The 18,573-nt window shown below is 41.1% G+C and overlaps 1 protein-coding gene across 2 annotated transcripts in view; it reads left to right on the top strand.

Annotated features, from left to right (window-relative positions):
- Positions 1 to 18,573, top strand: part of GLE1 (GLE1 RNA export mediator) — a 71,090-nt gene that overhangs the window by 41,533 nt on the left and 10,984 nt on the right. For both annotated transcript variants that reach the window (XM_058302311.2, XM_058302312.2), the window contains exons 7-12: positions 6,816 to 7,044; positions 7,607 to 7,719; positions 7,880 to 7,949; positions 14,705 to 14,847; positions 14,952 to 15,142; positions 16,117 to 16,246. In XM_058302311.2, the coding sequence (XP_058158294.1) occupies positions 6,816 to 7,044; positions 7,607 to 7,719; positions 7,880 to 7,949; positions 14,705 to 14,847; positions 14,952 to 15,142; positions 16,117 to 16,246 (876 nt within the window). The remainder of the gene's footprint in view (positions 1 to 6,815; positions 7,045 to 7,606; positions 7,720 to 7,879; positions 7,950 to 14,704; positions 14,848 to 14,951; positions 15,143 to 16,116; positions 16,247 to 18,573) is intronic.

Raw genomic sequence — 18,573 nt, 5'->3', positions numbered from 1 at the left:
TGCGTCCTTTTCATTATTTTCATCTCTGTTCTCATCTTTCATTTTCCTGATTTCCTTTAGCTCTTTGAGCATATTTTGGACCATTTTTTAAATGTCTTTGTCTGGTATATCTCAGATCTGGTCCTCCTCATTGATGGTTTCTAATGCTTTGATCTTATCATTTGCCTGGGCCATTTATTCTTGTTTCTTTGTATGTATGCTTTGTAACCATTTGCTGAAACCTGGACATTTTGATATTTAATGTGTTATCACTGAAATGTAGACTCTGGAGCATCTGTTTCATAAGCTTGTATCCAGCTTCTCTATCTATTAAGACTGAATTTTCTGCATGCTAGGGGCTAACAACAAAAAAGAAGGAAAAAAAAATACCTTTACTGGTCTTCTCAGATTGACCTGTTCAAGTGTTCTCCTTCAGGGTTTATCCATACAATGGGTTGTATGATAGTATTTCCAGGCCAACGTGCAGGCACCTTCTTGATCCTTTCTGCCCCTTAGGCCTCTTATCTTGGGCAGTCACTTGTGGCCCTAGGAATTCCCCCCTTTTATACAAATACAAATTTCTCCTCTTCCTTAGGAAACAGCTTCTTCCCTTTTATGTCCTACAACCAGCAATTCCTGTCCCAGGCAGGGCAATTTGACTGCTCTCCCACAGTGTTCTCTAGGAGAGCTCAGTGAGCTACCATCTATTCACAAGCCAAGTTCTGGAACAGTGAGTCCCTCAAACCAACGACAGATTGCACCCAGCATGTCCTCTGGAACCCAGACTGGGGATCTATACTGGGAGCATGGGCCATCTCTGTGCTGAGTGGTGAGGGGATGAGGGAGGGCCAGCCAGGGCTCCATGAGATCCTAGTCTTTTTTTTTTTTTTTTTTGCTTTATTTATTTTTGTTTGTTTTCTCTTGATCCTATTTTTTTAAAGAAGGCTTTTTCTTGATTTGGCACACACCCTGTTACTCTAGTCCTTTAACTGTTTTCTGGAGCCCTGAAAAAGATATTACTGCCAGATTTTTTTCTGGGTTTTACAGAATGATCCTATTTTAATCAATGTGGCTTTATAATAAATTTTAATATTAAAAGGAAGAAGGCTTATCATGAACTAATAGACCAATCCACAGACTAGAATTATGAGACTAGAATTTTTTTTCTTTGTTTTCCTACTACCTTGGACAAGTTGTTTTAAAATGAGGGGCCTTGGTGACTTAACAGGCAAAACTATCAAACAGCATTTATAGAACAGAGTGTAGAAAACAATGAGGACTTCTTGGTTCATTTTAAAATCCTGATAATTAAATTCTGACAGAATAGTACACTAAAGTCAACCTTTCTTATGTACCATCTCATTTATGAGCAGAATTTCTAAATAAAAGATCAGGAAATCAAATTTTTCAGTGCATCAAAGAATAATACACTATAACCAAAGAGTTGTTCTAAGAATAATGTAAAGCTCATTCAATTGTTATGATATCTATGTGTGAAATTCATTTCACTTATAGGATAAAGGAGTAAAGTCATCTGTTTTCCTCATCAGATTTTGTAAAAGTATATGCTAAGATTGAAAAAACAACTTGTAAACTAAGATTAAATCTCATTAACAAGATAATGAATATGTATCTAACACTGTATTTAAGGTATCCCATTAATGTTGTGAAAGAAAAATATGTCACATTACTGCTGCTGTTCAATGTTGTTAGAAAAGTTTTAGATAACAGAGCAATAAAAAAGTGACAAATATTTCAGTGAAGAAATGTAATTACTGTTATTTGATGACAATGTGATTGTCTACCTAGAAAGCTAAAAGAAAAAAAGTTGGAAACTTTGTTTTGTTTTGTTTTTTAGGAGGTTCCAGGTTTGAACCCAGGACCTTGTACATGGGGAGCAGGCACTGAACCACTGAGCAATATCCACTCCCCCCTATTAGATTTTTTAATGAGAATTTAGTGATGTTGCCAGAATTCAAAATATGCCATCAAAAATAAGTTAAATATATTGTGAAATAGAAAATACCTAGAAAAAGAAGCCCAAAGTCAGTGTGATTTATGTGAAGAAACGTACAAAGCTTTATTGCATTTATAAAGTGATACTTGCATAAATAAGAATTTATCATATTCTTGAAACTTTAATAAACTGTTAAGTTTGCTCAAATAAAAAACGGTGAAATTCTGATAAAAATCTATTGGACTGTTTACAAAAGAAGAATAGTAAAAAAATAATTTATAAAAGAGGACTAGTGTTGGGAACTACGTTATCAAATTAAATCCATTTTCTAACACTTTAGTTAAAGGAGTTTGTACTTGCCTAGGAATAGACAGCAAGATTAGTGAAAAAGAAGAGAAAATTCAGAAAGAAATTTTATGTGGCTAATTAATGAATTATAATGGTATCATTCCAAATCAGTGGTGAAAAGATGGATTATTTAGAAAAAGGGCTAAGCATAAAACTTAAGATGAAATTTATACCATATCTTCATTTTATTAATTCCTTATTACTTAGATATTTAAATGTACAGCAGAGGGACAAATGAAATAAATTACGGTCAATAGAAAAATCTACATGAATATTTGAATTAAGGTAAGGAGAACCTATGTGAGCATATAAATAAAGGCAGAAATCATAAATGGAAAAGATGGATAGATAAGATTTCATAAACGTTAAAAACATCACCAATTAGGAAACATTTTCAACATATATAGAAGATCAAATTTTAATATCCTTGGGAAGCAGATGTGGTTCAACAGATAGAGCTTCTGCCTACCACATAGGAGGTCCAGGTTTCGATACCCAGGGCCTCTTGACCCATGTGGCAAGCTGGCCAATGTTGGAGTGCTGCCCCATGCAAGGAGTGCCACCCTGCACAGGGGTGCCCCCCACATAGGAGTGCCGCCCCACGTAGGAGTGCCCCCCACACGAGTGCTGCCCATTGCAGGAAGTGCAGCCTGCCCAGGAGTGGTGCCACCCACACGGAGAACTGACAGCAAGACCGCAACAAAAAGGGACAGAAGAGACAATATGGGACACAATGAACCAGGGAGCCGAGGTGATGCAAGAGAATGATCACCTCTCTCCCACTCCGGAAGGTACCAGGATGGGTTCCCAGAGCCACCTAATGAGAATACAACAGACATAGAAGAACGCACAGCAAATGGACACAGAGAGCAGACAACTGGTGGGAAGGGGGTAGAAATTTTTTTTTTTAATTTAATATCCAGGAAGCGGTCTTGGCCCAAAGAATAGGGCATCCGCTTACCACATGGGAGGTCCGCGGTTCAAACCCCAGGCCTCCTTGACCCGTGTGGAGCTGGCCCACGCGCAGTGCTGATGCGCGCAAGGAGTGCCCTGCCACGTAGGGGTGCCCCCCGCATAGGGGTCCATGCGCAAGGAGTGCACCCTGTAAGGAGAGCTGCCCAGCGCGAAAGAAAGTGCAGCCTGCCCAAGAATGGCGCCACACGCACGGAGAGCTGACACAACAAGATGACACAACAAAAAGAAACATAGATTCCCGGTGCTGCTGATAAGGATAGAAGTGGTCACAGAAGAACACACAGCAAATGGACCCAGAGCAGACAACTGGGGTGGGGGGGGGAGGGGAGAGAATAAATAAAAAATCGTTAAAAAATTCAATATCCTAGTTAAAAAGAGATAGCTTACAGTTATGGGGGAGAAGAAGTAGTAAATAAGTCACTTTTTATTTCCATCCCACTAGGGGAACAATGTGCAAAGGACAACGATAGGCAGCTTATAAAAGGAGAAATGTAATTGTTTAATACATTCGAACATAAGTTCAAGATCCCCATTAATATATGGAATGTAAATTAAAGCAGTATTGTTGTAATCTAGCATGTTTCAAATATATATTTAAATATAATCATTCATAAAATTCAGGATCCCTATATGCAACCCAAGTAATACTGACCATCTATCTATCTATATCTATATCTATATATATAGATATAGATTTTTTTTTTAAGGTACTGGTGGCTGGGGATTGAACCTAGGACCTCAGAAGTGGGAAGCTGAGGCTCAGCCACTGAGCCACACCCATCTGCTTCCCTGAGTTGTTTTTTTCATTTGTTTTTGTTTTTTCAACAAAACAAAGGACCTGGGAACTGAACCTGGCTCCTCCCATATGGGAAGTGGATGCTCAACTGCTTGAGCCACATTTGCTCCCATATTTTAAAAAATTACTCATCTCAGTATTGGTGAGAACATAGAAAAATCCATACTTGGATACTGTGGATGTGATTGTAAATTGGTATTACTTTTAAGAGAACAGTAAAGCATTAAGTATAAACATGAGTAGTCCAACAATTCCAAAATTCCTTACTTTTGGAATTTTTCTTAAGGAAATAAATATGCCGAAAGTATATGAAGATTATTTGTTTTAGTGGTATGGTAACAAAAATTAGGGGAAAAAAAGATTGGAAACAAATGCTCATCAGTAAGGAGTTTTTTAAGTCAGTTTTGGTATATTCATACAATGACTTACAATGCAGCCATTAAAAACTATGGTGGTGGGAAGCAGATGTGGCTCAAGTGATAGAGCTTCTGCCTACTATATGGGAGGACCTGGGTTCAGTCCCTGGGGCCTCCTGGTGGAAAAGAAGAAGAGAAATCGTGCCTGCCAGGCAAGCCAGTGCCCACACAAGTGCCTGCATAATGAGCCAGTGCTCGCATGAGTACCCATGTGGTGACCCAGTGCCTCAGGCAAGTGAGTCACACAGCAAAATGATGATGCATTAAAAGAGAGACAAGGGAAGAGTCAAGTTGAAGTGCAGCAGAAACCAGGAACTGAGGTGGTGCAATTGTCAGAGTACCTCTCTCTCCATCAGAGGGATCAAATTCCAGTGAATTCTAGAGGAGAGAAAATGAGAAGAGAAGAAAACAGCATAAACAGGAGGGGGGAGGAGGGGAAGTGGGGTGGGGCGAAGATAAATCTTTTAAAAACTATGGTGGTGGTAGTGGTGGTGGTGTTGTGTATGTATACAGTACGTTTATTTTCTTATCTTTGAATCTGCTTTTTAATAATTTAAAAAGTTACAAAAATTATCATTGGTACACATACACTCCCAGTTATCATTTACATCAAACTTCCCCCTCCCTCACACCCCCTATTCTTCTAAAGTCAAAAATTTTAAAGATTTTTTTTCCTGGAATACATGCACATCTTTAAAACCTTAACAAATTCACAACTTCTCTAATAAAAGATTAAAAATTAAAAACGAACTTTAGCAAATAAAGGTATGCACAAAAGCCAGGGGTAGGAGTGTATGTATTTGTGTGTGTGCACACAGATAGAAAGGCAATCAACCCATAAGTTCTGTTCCATGATTTGTGTTTCAGTTAAAAATGTTTTTGACCATCATATATGGATAGTCCACAGAATTTTCTTCAGTGATTACATGGTATCCCTTAATTGTGCTATGTGATATTAACCAATCCACTATTTTACAGGCTGTTTCCATTCTTTTTTGCCCTTATTTTTAAAAAGCCTGTGGTAAACATCTTTGAAGCTAAATTTTGGCACACAGCCAGTATTCCTTCCACAGGGTGAGTTCTTGGATGTAGACTTGTGGGATCTAACAGAATTAACATTTTTTAAGAATTTTGATTTCTTCTGCTGGATGGTAACCCTACTACCCACTCCAAAAGGCTGTATCCCTGCTTCTTTCCCAATTCAGTCACAAACATTATGTATTATATGTTTTTCATCTTTGTCAATTTTACCCATGAAATTCATAGCAATGCTTGTGAATGTCGTATTCTGAAGACTATACATATATAAAAAGCTTGTGTTTAAAAAAATCATAGATCTAAATGTAAAGGCTAAACTTAAAAGCTTCTGAAAGAAAACATGACCTTGTGATTTTAGGGTAGGCAGAGATTTCCCAGGATACAAATGGCACAAACCAAAAGTGAAAATTGGATAAATTTGACTTAACAACAAAAAAAAGTGTAGCTGTGTATACCATCACTAAAGTGAATATGATAAGCCACAGATTGGAGAAATGTTTGCAATGTTTTTTTTTTCCCAGTAATTATATATATATATATATTTTTAAAGATTTATTCATTTCTTTATTTATTTCTCTCCCCTCCCCCCTACCATCCGCTCCCTGTGTCCACCCGCTGCGCACTCTTCCGTATCTACTTTCACTCTTGTCAGCAGCACTGGGAATCTGTGTCTCTTTTTGTTGCGTCATTCCACTGCGTCAGCTCTCCGTGTGTGTGGCGCCACACCTGAGCAGGCTGTACTTCTTTTCACATGGGGTAGCTCTCCATGTGGGGCACGCTCCTTGCATGTGGGGCTCCGCTATGCGGGGGACACCCCTGCATGGCAGGGCACTCCTTGCTCACATTAGCACTAGCATGGACCAGCTCACCACATTGGTCAGGAGGTTCAGGATTCAAACTCTGGACCTCCCACATGACAGGCGAATGCTCCATCAGTTGAGCCAAATCCGCTTCCCATATATATTTTTTTAATTTGATAAGTTGTGAGTTTATAAAACAATCATGTATACCTCAGGATTCCAATACGTTACCCTCCCACCAACAACTTACATTGCTGTGATACATTTATTACAATTGATGAAAGAATTTCATTATATTACTGCTATCTATAGTCCATAACTCATATTTTTCCCACAAACCATTGTCTTATTAACACCATATATTAGTATTGTATATTTATTAAAAGTTCATGAGAGAACATTCTCATATTTGTATACAGAACATTTATTGACTTGTATGAGGTATGAGTGAGCCCCACAAGGCAGCCTAGGAAATGGCCACTAAGTTCTGCCTGTCACTCTGACAGAATGGCTTTCCTACAGCAGAGGACCACGCTGTGGCTGAGGGAGCTCGGCAGGAAATGCGAGACCTCCTTACAGATTTGCAGCAGGAAATCACCCAAGCCTGTGAAGACAAGCGGAGGCGGGAAGAGGAGGCCCAAGTAAAGCAGAGAGAGTCACAGACACACCAGGAGCCAGAGGCCCACAAAGAGTCCCTAGCTCCCAGCCAGGGCCCGAAAGGAAAACAAAATGAAGGTAGGTTTTGGTGTGGATGCTGGCCTTTAAATCCATGTAACTCAAAATGTAAAAAAAAGACAATATATTTTGAATATCATGTTAAGCTACAAGGCAATTAAACAGGTCTTTTACATAATATATTACTTTCAGTTTTGGTTGATGTGGAACCTGACCAGATTCCAACACTTTCCATGAGGACTGAGATTCTGTATAATTCCAGTAGGATGTAATATTTTAAAATCAAATAGATAAATAAATAGATATAAATGTATTTTAAATAGAGTTACATGTTCATTTAATACATATGAGAATAAATATAGCATAGTGGTTGAGAATACCGGCTCTGAAAATAGTTGAGAATCCCAGATCAGTAAGAAACCAGTTTTTCTTATTAGCAGTGTGACCTTGGGCAAATGACAACCTTTTCTGTAAAATGAAGATGATTATATTATCTATCTGATAGGGTTGCTTGTGACAGTTAAAGCATCTAATACATCCATAAAGTGATTAGAATAGTGCTTTGCCTATATTAAGTGCTCAATAAATGCTAGCTTTTATTAAAACCTCTCTTGTTTCTCAGACCTCCAGGTGAAGGTACAAGACAGTACAATGCAATGGTACCAACAGCTGCAGGATGTTTCCAGTCAGTGTGTGTTGTCATTTGAGGGACTGACCGGCAGCCTGGACAGTCAGGTAGAGAGTGGTATAGCAAGAATTCTTTGAGACTAATGGTACTCCCCACAGCCTTGTGCCCCAAAGGAATGTAACTAGTGTGTCACATTCCCTTAACCTAAGTAGCACCTGTTCATCTCTTCAAAACACTATCTGCCTTCTCACTGTTCTCTTCTGGTAGGTCAAAAAGATAAAGATGGACCTACAGAAGGCTGCCACCATCCCAGTAAGCCAAATCTCCACCATTGCAGGTTGGCCCTTCTTCATTTTGTTCTCTAAGACTCTAAATCTGCTTATCTGTAATGTTCTTATAAACAGTATATTTGAGCAAGTGTAGACAGTTGGAACAGGTACTATAAATAATACATTCTATTCTCCTTTGTGTCCTCTTCAGCACATAAAAGGTAATCAATATGTTTGTTGATTCATTTTAATAAGCTGTATGTTAATAAATTATTTAGGATGGCTCTTAACTTAGAAGTTGAAAGTTACTGCTGAAAACATAACTAAGGGTACCTAGGATATATTTTTCGCTTTTTTCCTACAACATTAACTTTTCCAACAAGCCTGCCTTTTTATTTTTATTTTTTTTAAAGATTTACTTTATTTATTTTACTCCCCTCCCCGCCCCCCCGCCCCCCCGCCCCCCGCCCCAGTTGTCTGTTCTCTGTGTCCATTTGCTGCGTGTTCTTCTCTTTTTTTGTCTGCTTCTGTTGTCAGCGGCATGGGAATCTGTGTTTCTTTTTGTTGCGTCATCTTGTGTCAGCTCTCCGTGTGTGCGGTGCCATTCCTGGGCAGGCTGCACTTTCCTTCGCACTGGGTGGCTCTCCTTACGGGGCACACTCCTTGCGCATGGGGCTCCCATACACAAGGGGCACCCCTGCGTGGCACAGCACTCCTTGCGCGCATCAGCACTGCACGTGGGCCAGCTCTACAAGGGTCAGGGAGGCTCGGGGTTTGAACCGCGGACCTCCCATGTGGTAGACAGACGCCCTATCCACTGGGACTTGTCCAAGCCTGCCCTTTTAAAACATTAGGACTTACTTCTTTTCTCTCCAGAAACTGGGGTTTAGGGAGTAAAAACTAGACAGGGGAAAGATCCTTCTTCCTCTTCTTTAGAATGAAAGGTTTATTTTTTTCCCGGAGTTCTAGATGTGAAAGCCTCCCAATTCCTGACTATGCTGCCAGGTGGCTAGGGGAGTATATAAACTGGAAAGCTTCTCTGACTTACTATGGATCCCAAATCCTTGTTTAATTTGCATTTGTTTTTGCCTGAAAAGCATAGGAAAGTTGCAGTTCCTTCCCTTAAGTGTCTATATGACAATACTTACATATTTCATTTTACTGCCTGAAATTCTTTCTGGAACAGGGCAAGGTATAAATAAATAAATGTATATCACTTTCTGGAATTTAAAGTGCAGTGTCCTTTGATTGCAACAGCATAAGGGGAGATGATGACTTCATAGCCACTCCAGATGTTCACTACTCTCCTCAGGCTTATCCTCAGTATTTAGTCCCTTAGTTGACAGTACACAACCTTACCTCCTATATCATCAGGAAAATTGAGACATCAAGTGAGAGAGATCATCAGGTGCCTGCCCCTTCCCACTATACCCAGCTGTATTTTCATACCATCTGTTTTAAAGCATGAGGTGTTCCCTCCTGCCCTTCATCACTGCTCTTGATCCTATCCCATCCCTTTTTTTTTTTTTTTTTTGGCTTAAATGACAAACATTGTCTCACAGTTTCAAAAGCTACAAGTCCAAAAGAAAAATGTTGGCAAGGCCATGCTTTCTGCTTTTTTTTTTAGTTAGGCCAGTGAAAAGAATTTATTGGGAAATGGGGGGAAAGAAAAGAGCTTGCTGAGAAATGGGAGAGAAAGATGGAAAGACACCAAGATTTGGTACAGGCTCCTCTGGACAGAAAGCCTACAATTACTCCTTTTAACAGATTCCTTTCCTTCTTCCTTTAAACATATTCTAGATTATGATTGTATCTCTTTTCATTCTATTCCAATCTCCCTCATGTTTGCATTTGACACTATTGATAATTCCCTTCTTTTTGAAACTCCACTGCTTAGACTTCTGTGGCTATATTACTTTTCCCAGTTTTCTTCCTACCTCTCTGACTCTTCTTTTTCCTTCTTCATATAGCGGCCTTGGTGTCCTTCCCACACCTTAATTTTAGGTGTTTCCTGTGGATCTGCTTTCACCCTACAGTTTTTCATTCTACATATCTCCGAGCTTCAAACATTACCTGTGTACTGACAACTCCCGAATCTGTCTCTACTTCATTCCTTTCTTCTGAACTCTAGATTCTCTAGCTCTAGCTGCCTGAATGTCTCTCAGATACCCAAAGTTAATGTGTTCAAACCTGAACTTACCATCTTCTTTTTATTGTATTGTATTTTTTTAAGCTCATCTTCTTTTTTTGTTTGTTTTTTAAAGATTCATTTTATTTATTTACCTTCCCTTCCCCACCCCGTTGTCCTTGCACTCGCTGTCTGCTCATTGTGCACTCATCTTTTTTTTTTTAATGTTACATTAAAAAAATATAAGGGGTTCCCATATTCCCCCCACCTCCCTCACGCCACTCCTCCCACATCAGCAACCTCTTTCATCATCATGGGGCATTCACTGCATTTGGTGAGTACATTTTGGAGCACTACTACACCACATGAATAATGGTTTACATTGTAGTTTACATTCTCCCCCAGTCCACCCAGTTGGCTGTGGCAGAACATACAATGTCCAGCATCTGTCCCTGCAGTACCACCCAGGACAACTTCCAAGTCCTGAAAATGCCCCCACATCATATCTCTTCTTCCCTCTCCCTACCCTCAGAAGCTACCGTGGCAACTTTCTCTATATCAATGCTACAATTTCTTCCATTACTAATCACAATAGTTCCACAGTAGAATATCAGTAAGTCCACTCTAATCCATACTCTGTTCCTCCATCCTGTGGACCCTGGGATGGTTATGTCCACTCCACCTCTATATCGAAAAGGGACTTAGATTCCACATGGATGATGGATGCAGTTCTGCTTGCAGTTGTAGGCACTCATGGCTCCCTGGTGTGGTGGTTGACCTTCTTCACCTCCCTGTTACCTGGCTGGGTAAGTCCAGGAAACCAGAGGGTAGGAGTTATAATTCTGCTGAGGCTCAGGGTCTGGCTATCACATGGACAGTCCATAGATTCAGGTCTCCTGAGTATACACCAACCCCAGCACCAACCACAGGTCCAGTAAAAGGGATAGAAGAGGCATGTGTAGAAAGGTCACATCTGAGTCCAACTCCATCATACTCAGGAACACAAACTCCAAAGTAGGGCCAACTGACATGGCACTGAACTCCAGAGCCATCCACCATGACTGTAGAACCTGTAGCCCTCAGGAGAACCAGTACCTGGGGTTACATCCACCTTTGCTGTCTCTGGGACCCTGCTGAGTCGTGCATAAGCGCGACCCTCCCAACTCTTTTTGGTGATTCATAGCCATATAAACTCATTTGTCCTTTCCATTTCCCTCTTTTATTCAAGTCAAAGCAGTTTTTAACACCTGATATTACATGTAGGCCGAGATACTCTTCTGATCTGAGTTGACCCTTTTATTGAAGGTCTTTTTCTAGTTACATCATCAACTGGTGCTTGGTAGTAACCCCTCGGGACCAGGGAGGCTCATCCCCAGGAGTCATGCCCCACACTGGGGGGAAGCAATGCATCTACATGCTGAGTTTGGCTTAGAGAGTGGCCACATTTGAGCAACATCGGGGCTCTCAGGAGGTAATTCTTAGGTACCCTGCAGCTCTAGGCCTAGTTCATATTTCAGGCACACAGGTTCATAAGCATAGTCATTGGTATCAAAGGCTCATTGTTGGACCATCCTTTATTGGTCTTTGCCATTACACGTGGGGGATTGTTGCTGTTACATTGAGAAATGTGATAGAGCTCCCCAGGCTAGAAACTCAGCACTCCCTCTGTTGTCATTTTTAACTGTAACTACTATGAAAATATCCAAACATTTTTATGTACTCTGTGTACATGCCCTGGAGAGCTCCCTCCCAACCATGTGCCCCCCATCAATAACACCGCACACCAGTGTTCCTCCCCTGCCATAGTTGAACCTCTTTGTGATCCAAAACTTCTTCAAAAATGAAGCCTACTATATTGCCAAATTCCATTAATAGTAAAATGGGATTTAGTGTTGGGTTTAAAGGGTATCATCTTCTTTTTAGGAGGCGCTGTGAACCGAACACAGGACCTCCCATGTGGGATACAGGTATCCAATGGCTTGAGCCACCTCCACTTCCTCATTACCTTTTTTCTTTTTAAAAGATTTATTTATTTATTTACACCACCTCCCCCCCCCACAGCTGGTTCCATTCTTTGCTGTCTCTTCTCTGTGTCCGTTTGCTGTGCGTTTTTTCTGTATCTGCTTGTCTCCCTTTGTTGCATTAACTTGCTGTGCCAGTTCTCTGCGTGAACCCAGGCCCTGCCGTACAGTAGATGGGAGCCCAACTGGTTGAGCCACAGCTGCTTCCCTCCTCATTATCTTCTTTATGCTTTATATTTCTTCCCATTATCTACTCTGTCACTTTATTTAGAAACCTGGGAGTCATCCCAGGACTGCTTCCCTCTGTTTCACTTGCCACCTTTAATTAATCTCTAGTTTTGCTGTTTTTTATTTCTTTACATATTTCTTGACTATGACCCTTTTGCCCCATTATTACTTTCTGTAAGAGCAAGGGCTAACATGGGAGGTCCGCAGTTCAAGTCCCGGGCCTCCTTGACCCGTGTGGAGCTGGCCCATGCGCAGTGCTGATGCGCGCAAGGAGTGCCGTGCCATGCAGGGGTGTCCCCCGCGTAGGGGAGCCCCACGCGCAAGGAGTGCACCTGTAAGGAGAGCCGCCCAGCGCGAAGGAGGGAGCAGCCTGCTGAGGAATGGCGCCGCCCACACTTCCCGTGCTGCTGACGACAACAGAAGCGGACAAAGAAACAAGACGCAGCAAAAAGACACAGAAAACAGACAACCGGGGGAGGGGAGGGGAATTAAATAAATAAAAATAAATCTTAAAAAAAAAAAAATTAAAAAAAAAAAAAGAAAAGAAAAAAGAGCAAGGGCTAGACCTTATCTACCTTTTTAGTCAGTGCCAGATACAGAGCACACTGGAGAGTTAGTGATCAGTAAATACTGAATAAGTGAGAGAAAAATGTGATTTGTTTCCTATTTCCATTCTTTTTAAGAAAAGTGGGCATCCATGAGCAGATAAATTTGGAGGAGAATTTAAATAAGGATACAGTATTGATGTGACAGATGGAATGTGGGAGGCCATTTCATGCGTAGAGCTGGGAGATGAGTAGAGAGAGGCACTGGGTGGGGAATTCAGCCAATGAAGTCCTTTGAAAGCATCTGTAAACTCCTAATAGACTGTAACTTAGCAAGAATATGAGCTGGGTAAATCTTTATGGAAATGAATACCTATTTTTAACATTTCAGTGAGATTGGGTCTCTGTTTCCATTTTTCTGGAATTCTTAGCCTTCTTGGAGTTTCTGTGGAGTCTAATTATTCAATTCTTCGTTCCTTCCTGCTTTTCTTACTTCCCAAGAAATGTCCCTGGCCTTTTCTTTTTGTGTGTGTGTGCTGAATGGGTGGCTTGTGGAGGATATTTCTGAGATTTTTATAACATTTCTTGAAGTTATTAGGCACTTGGCAGTCTTTCTAAACTGAAAATGTATTAACTATAAATTTGATTTAGGTAATGGAAAATAATTCAAGTCTGCTTAAATTAAAAAGGGCATTTATCCTAAAGATAAAGGTATTTCACAAAACTCAGTGGTAAGAATGGGCCAGGTCTCAGGCGCTAAAAACTTGAGAACCTTTTTCCCCTCTCATCTCATCTTCCCTCTGTATACCTCCATTTTTATTATATATAAACTGTTCTTTCATTCCCATGGCAGACTGCTCAGGAGTGTACATGTTTCAGGGCCAGCCACTTCAAGTTGATGCTCAGTCAGTTAGTTGATTGACTTAGCTTTACTACTTCTAATCTTAACTGTAGTAAGTATGAGAGTGGGATATGGGTGTGGAGCACAAAGGATCTTGTAAAAACAAATAAAGCTACTAGGAATCCCTGTATTTCTTTTTTTTTTTTTTTAGATTTATTTATTTATTTTCTTTCTCTCCCTTCCCCCGCACCCTATTTGTCTGTTCTCTATGTCTATCTGCTGCATATTCTTTGTCCGCTTCTGTTGTTGTCAGCAGTACAGAAATCTGTGTTTCTTTTTGTTGCGTCATCTTGTTGTGTCAGCTCTCCGTGTGTGCGTCGCCATTCTTGGGCAGGCTGCACTTTCTTTCGCGCTGGGCAGCTCTCCTTACGGGGCGCACTCCTTGCACGTGGGGCTCCCCTACGCAGGGACACCCCTGCGTGGCACAGCACTCCTTGCTCACATCAGCACTGCGCATTAGCCAGCTGCACATGGGTCCAGGAGGCCCGGGGTTTGAACCGCAGACTTCCCATGTTGTGGAAGGACGCCCTAACCACTGGGCCAAGTCTGCTAACCAGTCCATATATTTCTTCGTGTGTTTCTGATGATGGAGGAAGGCAGTGTCCAGAGAAATGGGGGTGGGGGTGGGGGAGGGAATCATTGTGACTTAGGTTAAGTTCCTCTTCCTTTGAGTATATCAGTCACAGTCCTTGGTATCAGTTACGTACAATTTAACACCTATTTCTATACTGTTTATCTCTTTGTTTCATGTGTCAGAATTATTTCATTCCCAAATAGGTTGTAACCTTCTTACAATTATGTACTTACACATTCCCAACAGCATATATTTGATTGTCATATATTTTTCTGCATTACTGTTTTTGGTTTTAGGCCCAGAACTTCTATCGGGCTACATAGATACCTTGCTGTTATTTGGATAGATACCTTGTTATTACAAGGATGAAAAAGAGATTGATTTGGAATTTTATCTTTTAGTTAACTTTGTCTCTCTCTTATCCAGGCTCCAAGCTAAAGGAAATCTTCGACAAGATCCACAGTCTTCTCTCTGGAAAACCTGTTCAATCTGGTGGGCGCACAGTGTCTGTCACACTTAACTCCCAGGGATTGGATTTTGTCCAGTATAAACTGGCCGAGAAATTTGTGGTGAGAAACCTTGTTGCCAGAGGTGTGGGAAGAAGAGGTTGGTGTACAAAATTTATACCTTTCACTGGTATTAACTTAAAATGTACCTATTTCTGTGTTCCCAGAAACAAGGAGAGGAGGAAGTGGCCTCTCATCATGAAGCAGTGTTCCCCATTGCAGTTGTGGCATCTGGGATCTGGGAGCTCCATCCCAGAGTGGGGGACCTTATTCTTGCTCATCTACATAAGAAGTGTCCTTACTCTATTCCTTTCTATCCAGCTTTCAAGGAGGGAATGGCCTTGGAAGACTATCAGAGGTAGAATTGTTTTTTTTCCTTACTTGCTATCCCTAGAAATGTAAATAGAATTCAGATTTTTTTTCCTTCCTTCTTACAGGTTCTCTTATGTACCTTGAATGTTCTCTTAGAGAATACAACATCTTTCATGCATATTTGACAGCTTTGGGGATTTAGGTAACAGTAATCAATGTAATTCAGTGGAAAGATACTTATCTAGGATCCAAGCATCTTGGAATTTTAACCCTGCCTCATCATTTCATAGCTTTGCAAACAGCTAAATCATTTAGCCTCTTTGAGCATCAATTTTCTTATTTATAAATGACAATGATACCCATACATGTACCCATATATGAAGCATAGATTAGATTGTGGATATGAGTACTTAGTAAGTAAAATAAAAATGTAATAATATATAATAAGTATAATTATATGTAATAAATGTTTTCATACGTAAGGTAAGTATAAAAATATGTTGCTTCTTTTAGCCATAAAAAGTAATCTGGGGAAACAGATTTGGCCCAATGGATAGGGCTTCTGCCTACCATATGGGAGGTCCAAGGTTCAAACCCAGGGCCTCCTGACCCATGTGATGAACTGGCCCACACGCAGTGCTGATGTGCACAAGGAGTGCTGCGCCACGCAGGGGTGTCCCCCATGTAGGGGAACCTCTCGCGCAAGGAGTGCACCCTGTAAGGACAACTACCCAGTGCAAAAAAAGTGCAGCCTGCCCAGGAGTGGCATCGCACACACGGAGAGCTGACGCAGCAAGACAACGCATCTAAAAGACACAGATTCCGGGTGCTGCTGAAAAGAATATAAGTGAATACAGAAGAACACACAGCGAATGGACACAGAGAGCAGACAGCTGAGGAGGGGGAGTGAGTGGGGAAGGGGAGAGAAATAAATAAAAAATAAATCTTAAAAAAAAAAAGTAATCTGATAGGTCATCCTCATTTTGGCCATGTAACATTGCATATTTTCTTCCCATGTAGAATGCTTGGCTACCAAGTGAAGGATTCCAAAGTGGAGCAACAAGACAACTTTCTAAAACGCATGTCTGGGATGATCCGTCTCTATGCTGCCATCATCCAGCTCCGGTGGCCATATGGAAACCGACAAGAGGTAGGAGCAAAAGGCTTGATGAGAGGGAAGCACACTTGACACAGTGGATAGGGCATCTGTCTACCACATGGGAGGTCCGCGGTTCAAACCCTGGGCCTCCTTGACCCGTGTGGAGCTGGCCCATGCGCAGTGCTGATGTGCGCAAGGAGTGCCCTGCCACTCGGGTGTCCCCCACGTAGGGGAGCCCCACGCACAAGGAGTGCGGCCCATAAGGAGAGCCACCCAGCGCAAAAGAAAATTTAACCTGCCCCAGGAATGGCGCCGCGGATATGGAGAGCTGACACAGCAAGATGACGTAACAAAAAAGAGACACAGACTCCCATGCCACTGATGACAGCAGAAGCGGACAAAGAACATGCAGCAAATGGACACAGAGAACAGACAACTGGGGTAGGGGTGGGGAAGGGGAGAGAAATGAATTTAAAAAATAAATAAATCTTAATTTAAAAAAAGATGAGAGATTGGATCTAAGTCCATATTAGTGTACTCCATCCACAGGAAATGCTGATCTTTTAGAGTCAGTCTAGTTAAGTGATATGGTAAAGTATATTGCTGCTTCATAAGTGTTCTTTAGAGAAATTGATGTTGATTATTAGAAAAAAATTTTGGATCATCAGAACCATTTGTTTTCAAGGCCGACTCGGCTGAAATTTATAATATAGTCTACTGGAGGAGAATCTATTATGTATCAATCATTGAGGCTAGAAGATTTTACTAGAAGAGAAATGAGTAAGAAATTGGCATATTAGAGCTAGATGGGACCTTAGAGACCACCTAGTTCTCATTTTATTTCACATATGTACTAGTGGAGACTCAGAAAGTTATAGTGATACACACTTTTAATGGCAGAACCATGATTGGGGTTCAGGCTTTGACCTGCCAGCCTAGTTCTTTCAAGGATTAGAGAATAGAGGGATTGAGAAGATAACGGATTTAGAGACCTGAGGAGAAAGAAATATAAGTGTATCGAAGTCAGGAAGTTTCTGTTGTGTACCTGATATGCCCCAGGTTCTGTCCTAAAGGTGCCATGAATAAAAATAAAAATAGCTAGAGGACAGGCAGAAAAAGATTGGAAAAAAAGTGCTCTAGGGTTTAGGGCACCAGGAGAAGACGAAACCATCCAGAAGAGAGAAAGGCAAAGGAAAAGAATCTTAGGAATACTCTAAGAGCTGTGGCTACAGCTGTTGGCACCCATCTCCCCACCTTCAGAATAGACAGCCTTGAATTCTCCAGCCTCTGGCCAGCAGCTAAGGACAGAGGAGGCCACAGGGGTCCAACTCCCCAGTAAACAGGAGAAAGAGAGAGACAGAGAGAGATGCAGCCTAAGTCTGGTTCAGCTTTTAGCCAACACATTTGGTCTTCTCTGTCTCAAGATTCCTTTCAAGCTGTGTGGGACCACACCATTGTTTGCCCTGGGAGTCAGCAGGGGAGTAGAGATCCAACCCTCTCTGTCACACTCCCTATCGACCTGGACTGTTTCTTCAGGACACAGAGGGAAGGCTTCTGGCAAAGGTTGGAGAACAGCCTCTAGGAAAGTTGATTTGTGAGGTGCTGAATAGCCTTAAGGCAGAATCCTCTGTAACATTGTTGCGGTCAGTGTTGACATACCCTGACCAGGCTTTGAACTGAGAGGGCTGTTGAAGAGCGCCATCTGCTGGTGGACCAAGGAAGTGCATGTGAGGAAATTAAAAAGAAAATACGAGGCTTCTTCCAGCCTCTACAACCTCCTTCCCCAAGACCCCTGGAAGCAGGTCAGCAAGATTTGAGCAGCTAACAGGGACAATCCTAAAGCCCTAAACAGGTTGAACCAAGAATCGAAGAATGGCAATAGCATACAGCCCCCCACCATGGAATCCCTATGCAAGAGAAAGAAATTGAGCATCTAAGTAAACTCACCATACTAATTAGATGCCTAGACATCAGAAAAAAATTACAGGCCATACTAAGAAAATGGAAGAAATTGCCCAAGCAAAGGAATACATCAGAGCCCCAGAAGAGACACAGGATTTGAGACAGCTAACCAACGAGGTTCATACAAATCTCCTAAATCAAATCAAGTTGAAAGACAATATAGCTAAAAAGATAAAGTATATCAAGAAGACACTGGACAAGCACAAAGAAGAATTTGGAAATCTGAATAGAAAAATATCAGAGCCCATGGGAATGAAAATCACAATAGGTGAGATCAAAAAGACATTAAGGTGCATGGCCTCATTCATATGAACTAAATACAAATAATAAACACATGGAATTAGAACCTAGAGTATAGATTATAAAAAGATAAAAGGAAGGTTGAGAAGAACTATGATGCTTAATGTACACAGAAG

The sequence above is a fragment of the Dasypus novemcinctus genome, chromosome 8, assembly GCF_030445035.2.
Source record: "Dasypus novemcinctus isolate mDasNov1 chromosome 8, mDasNov1.1.hap2, whole genome shotgun sequence".
NCBI lineage: Eukaryota > Metazoa > Chordata > Mammalia > Cingulata > Dasypodidae > Dasypus > Dasypus novemcinctus.
This window is presented reverse-complemented; position numbering and strand designations above follow the sequence as displayed.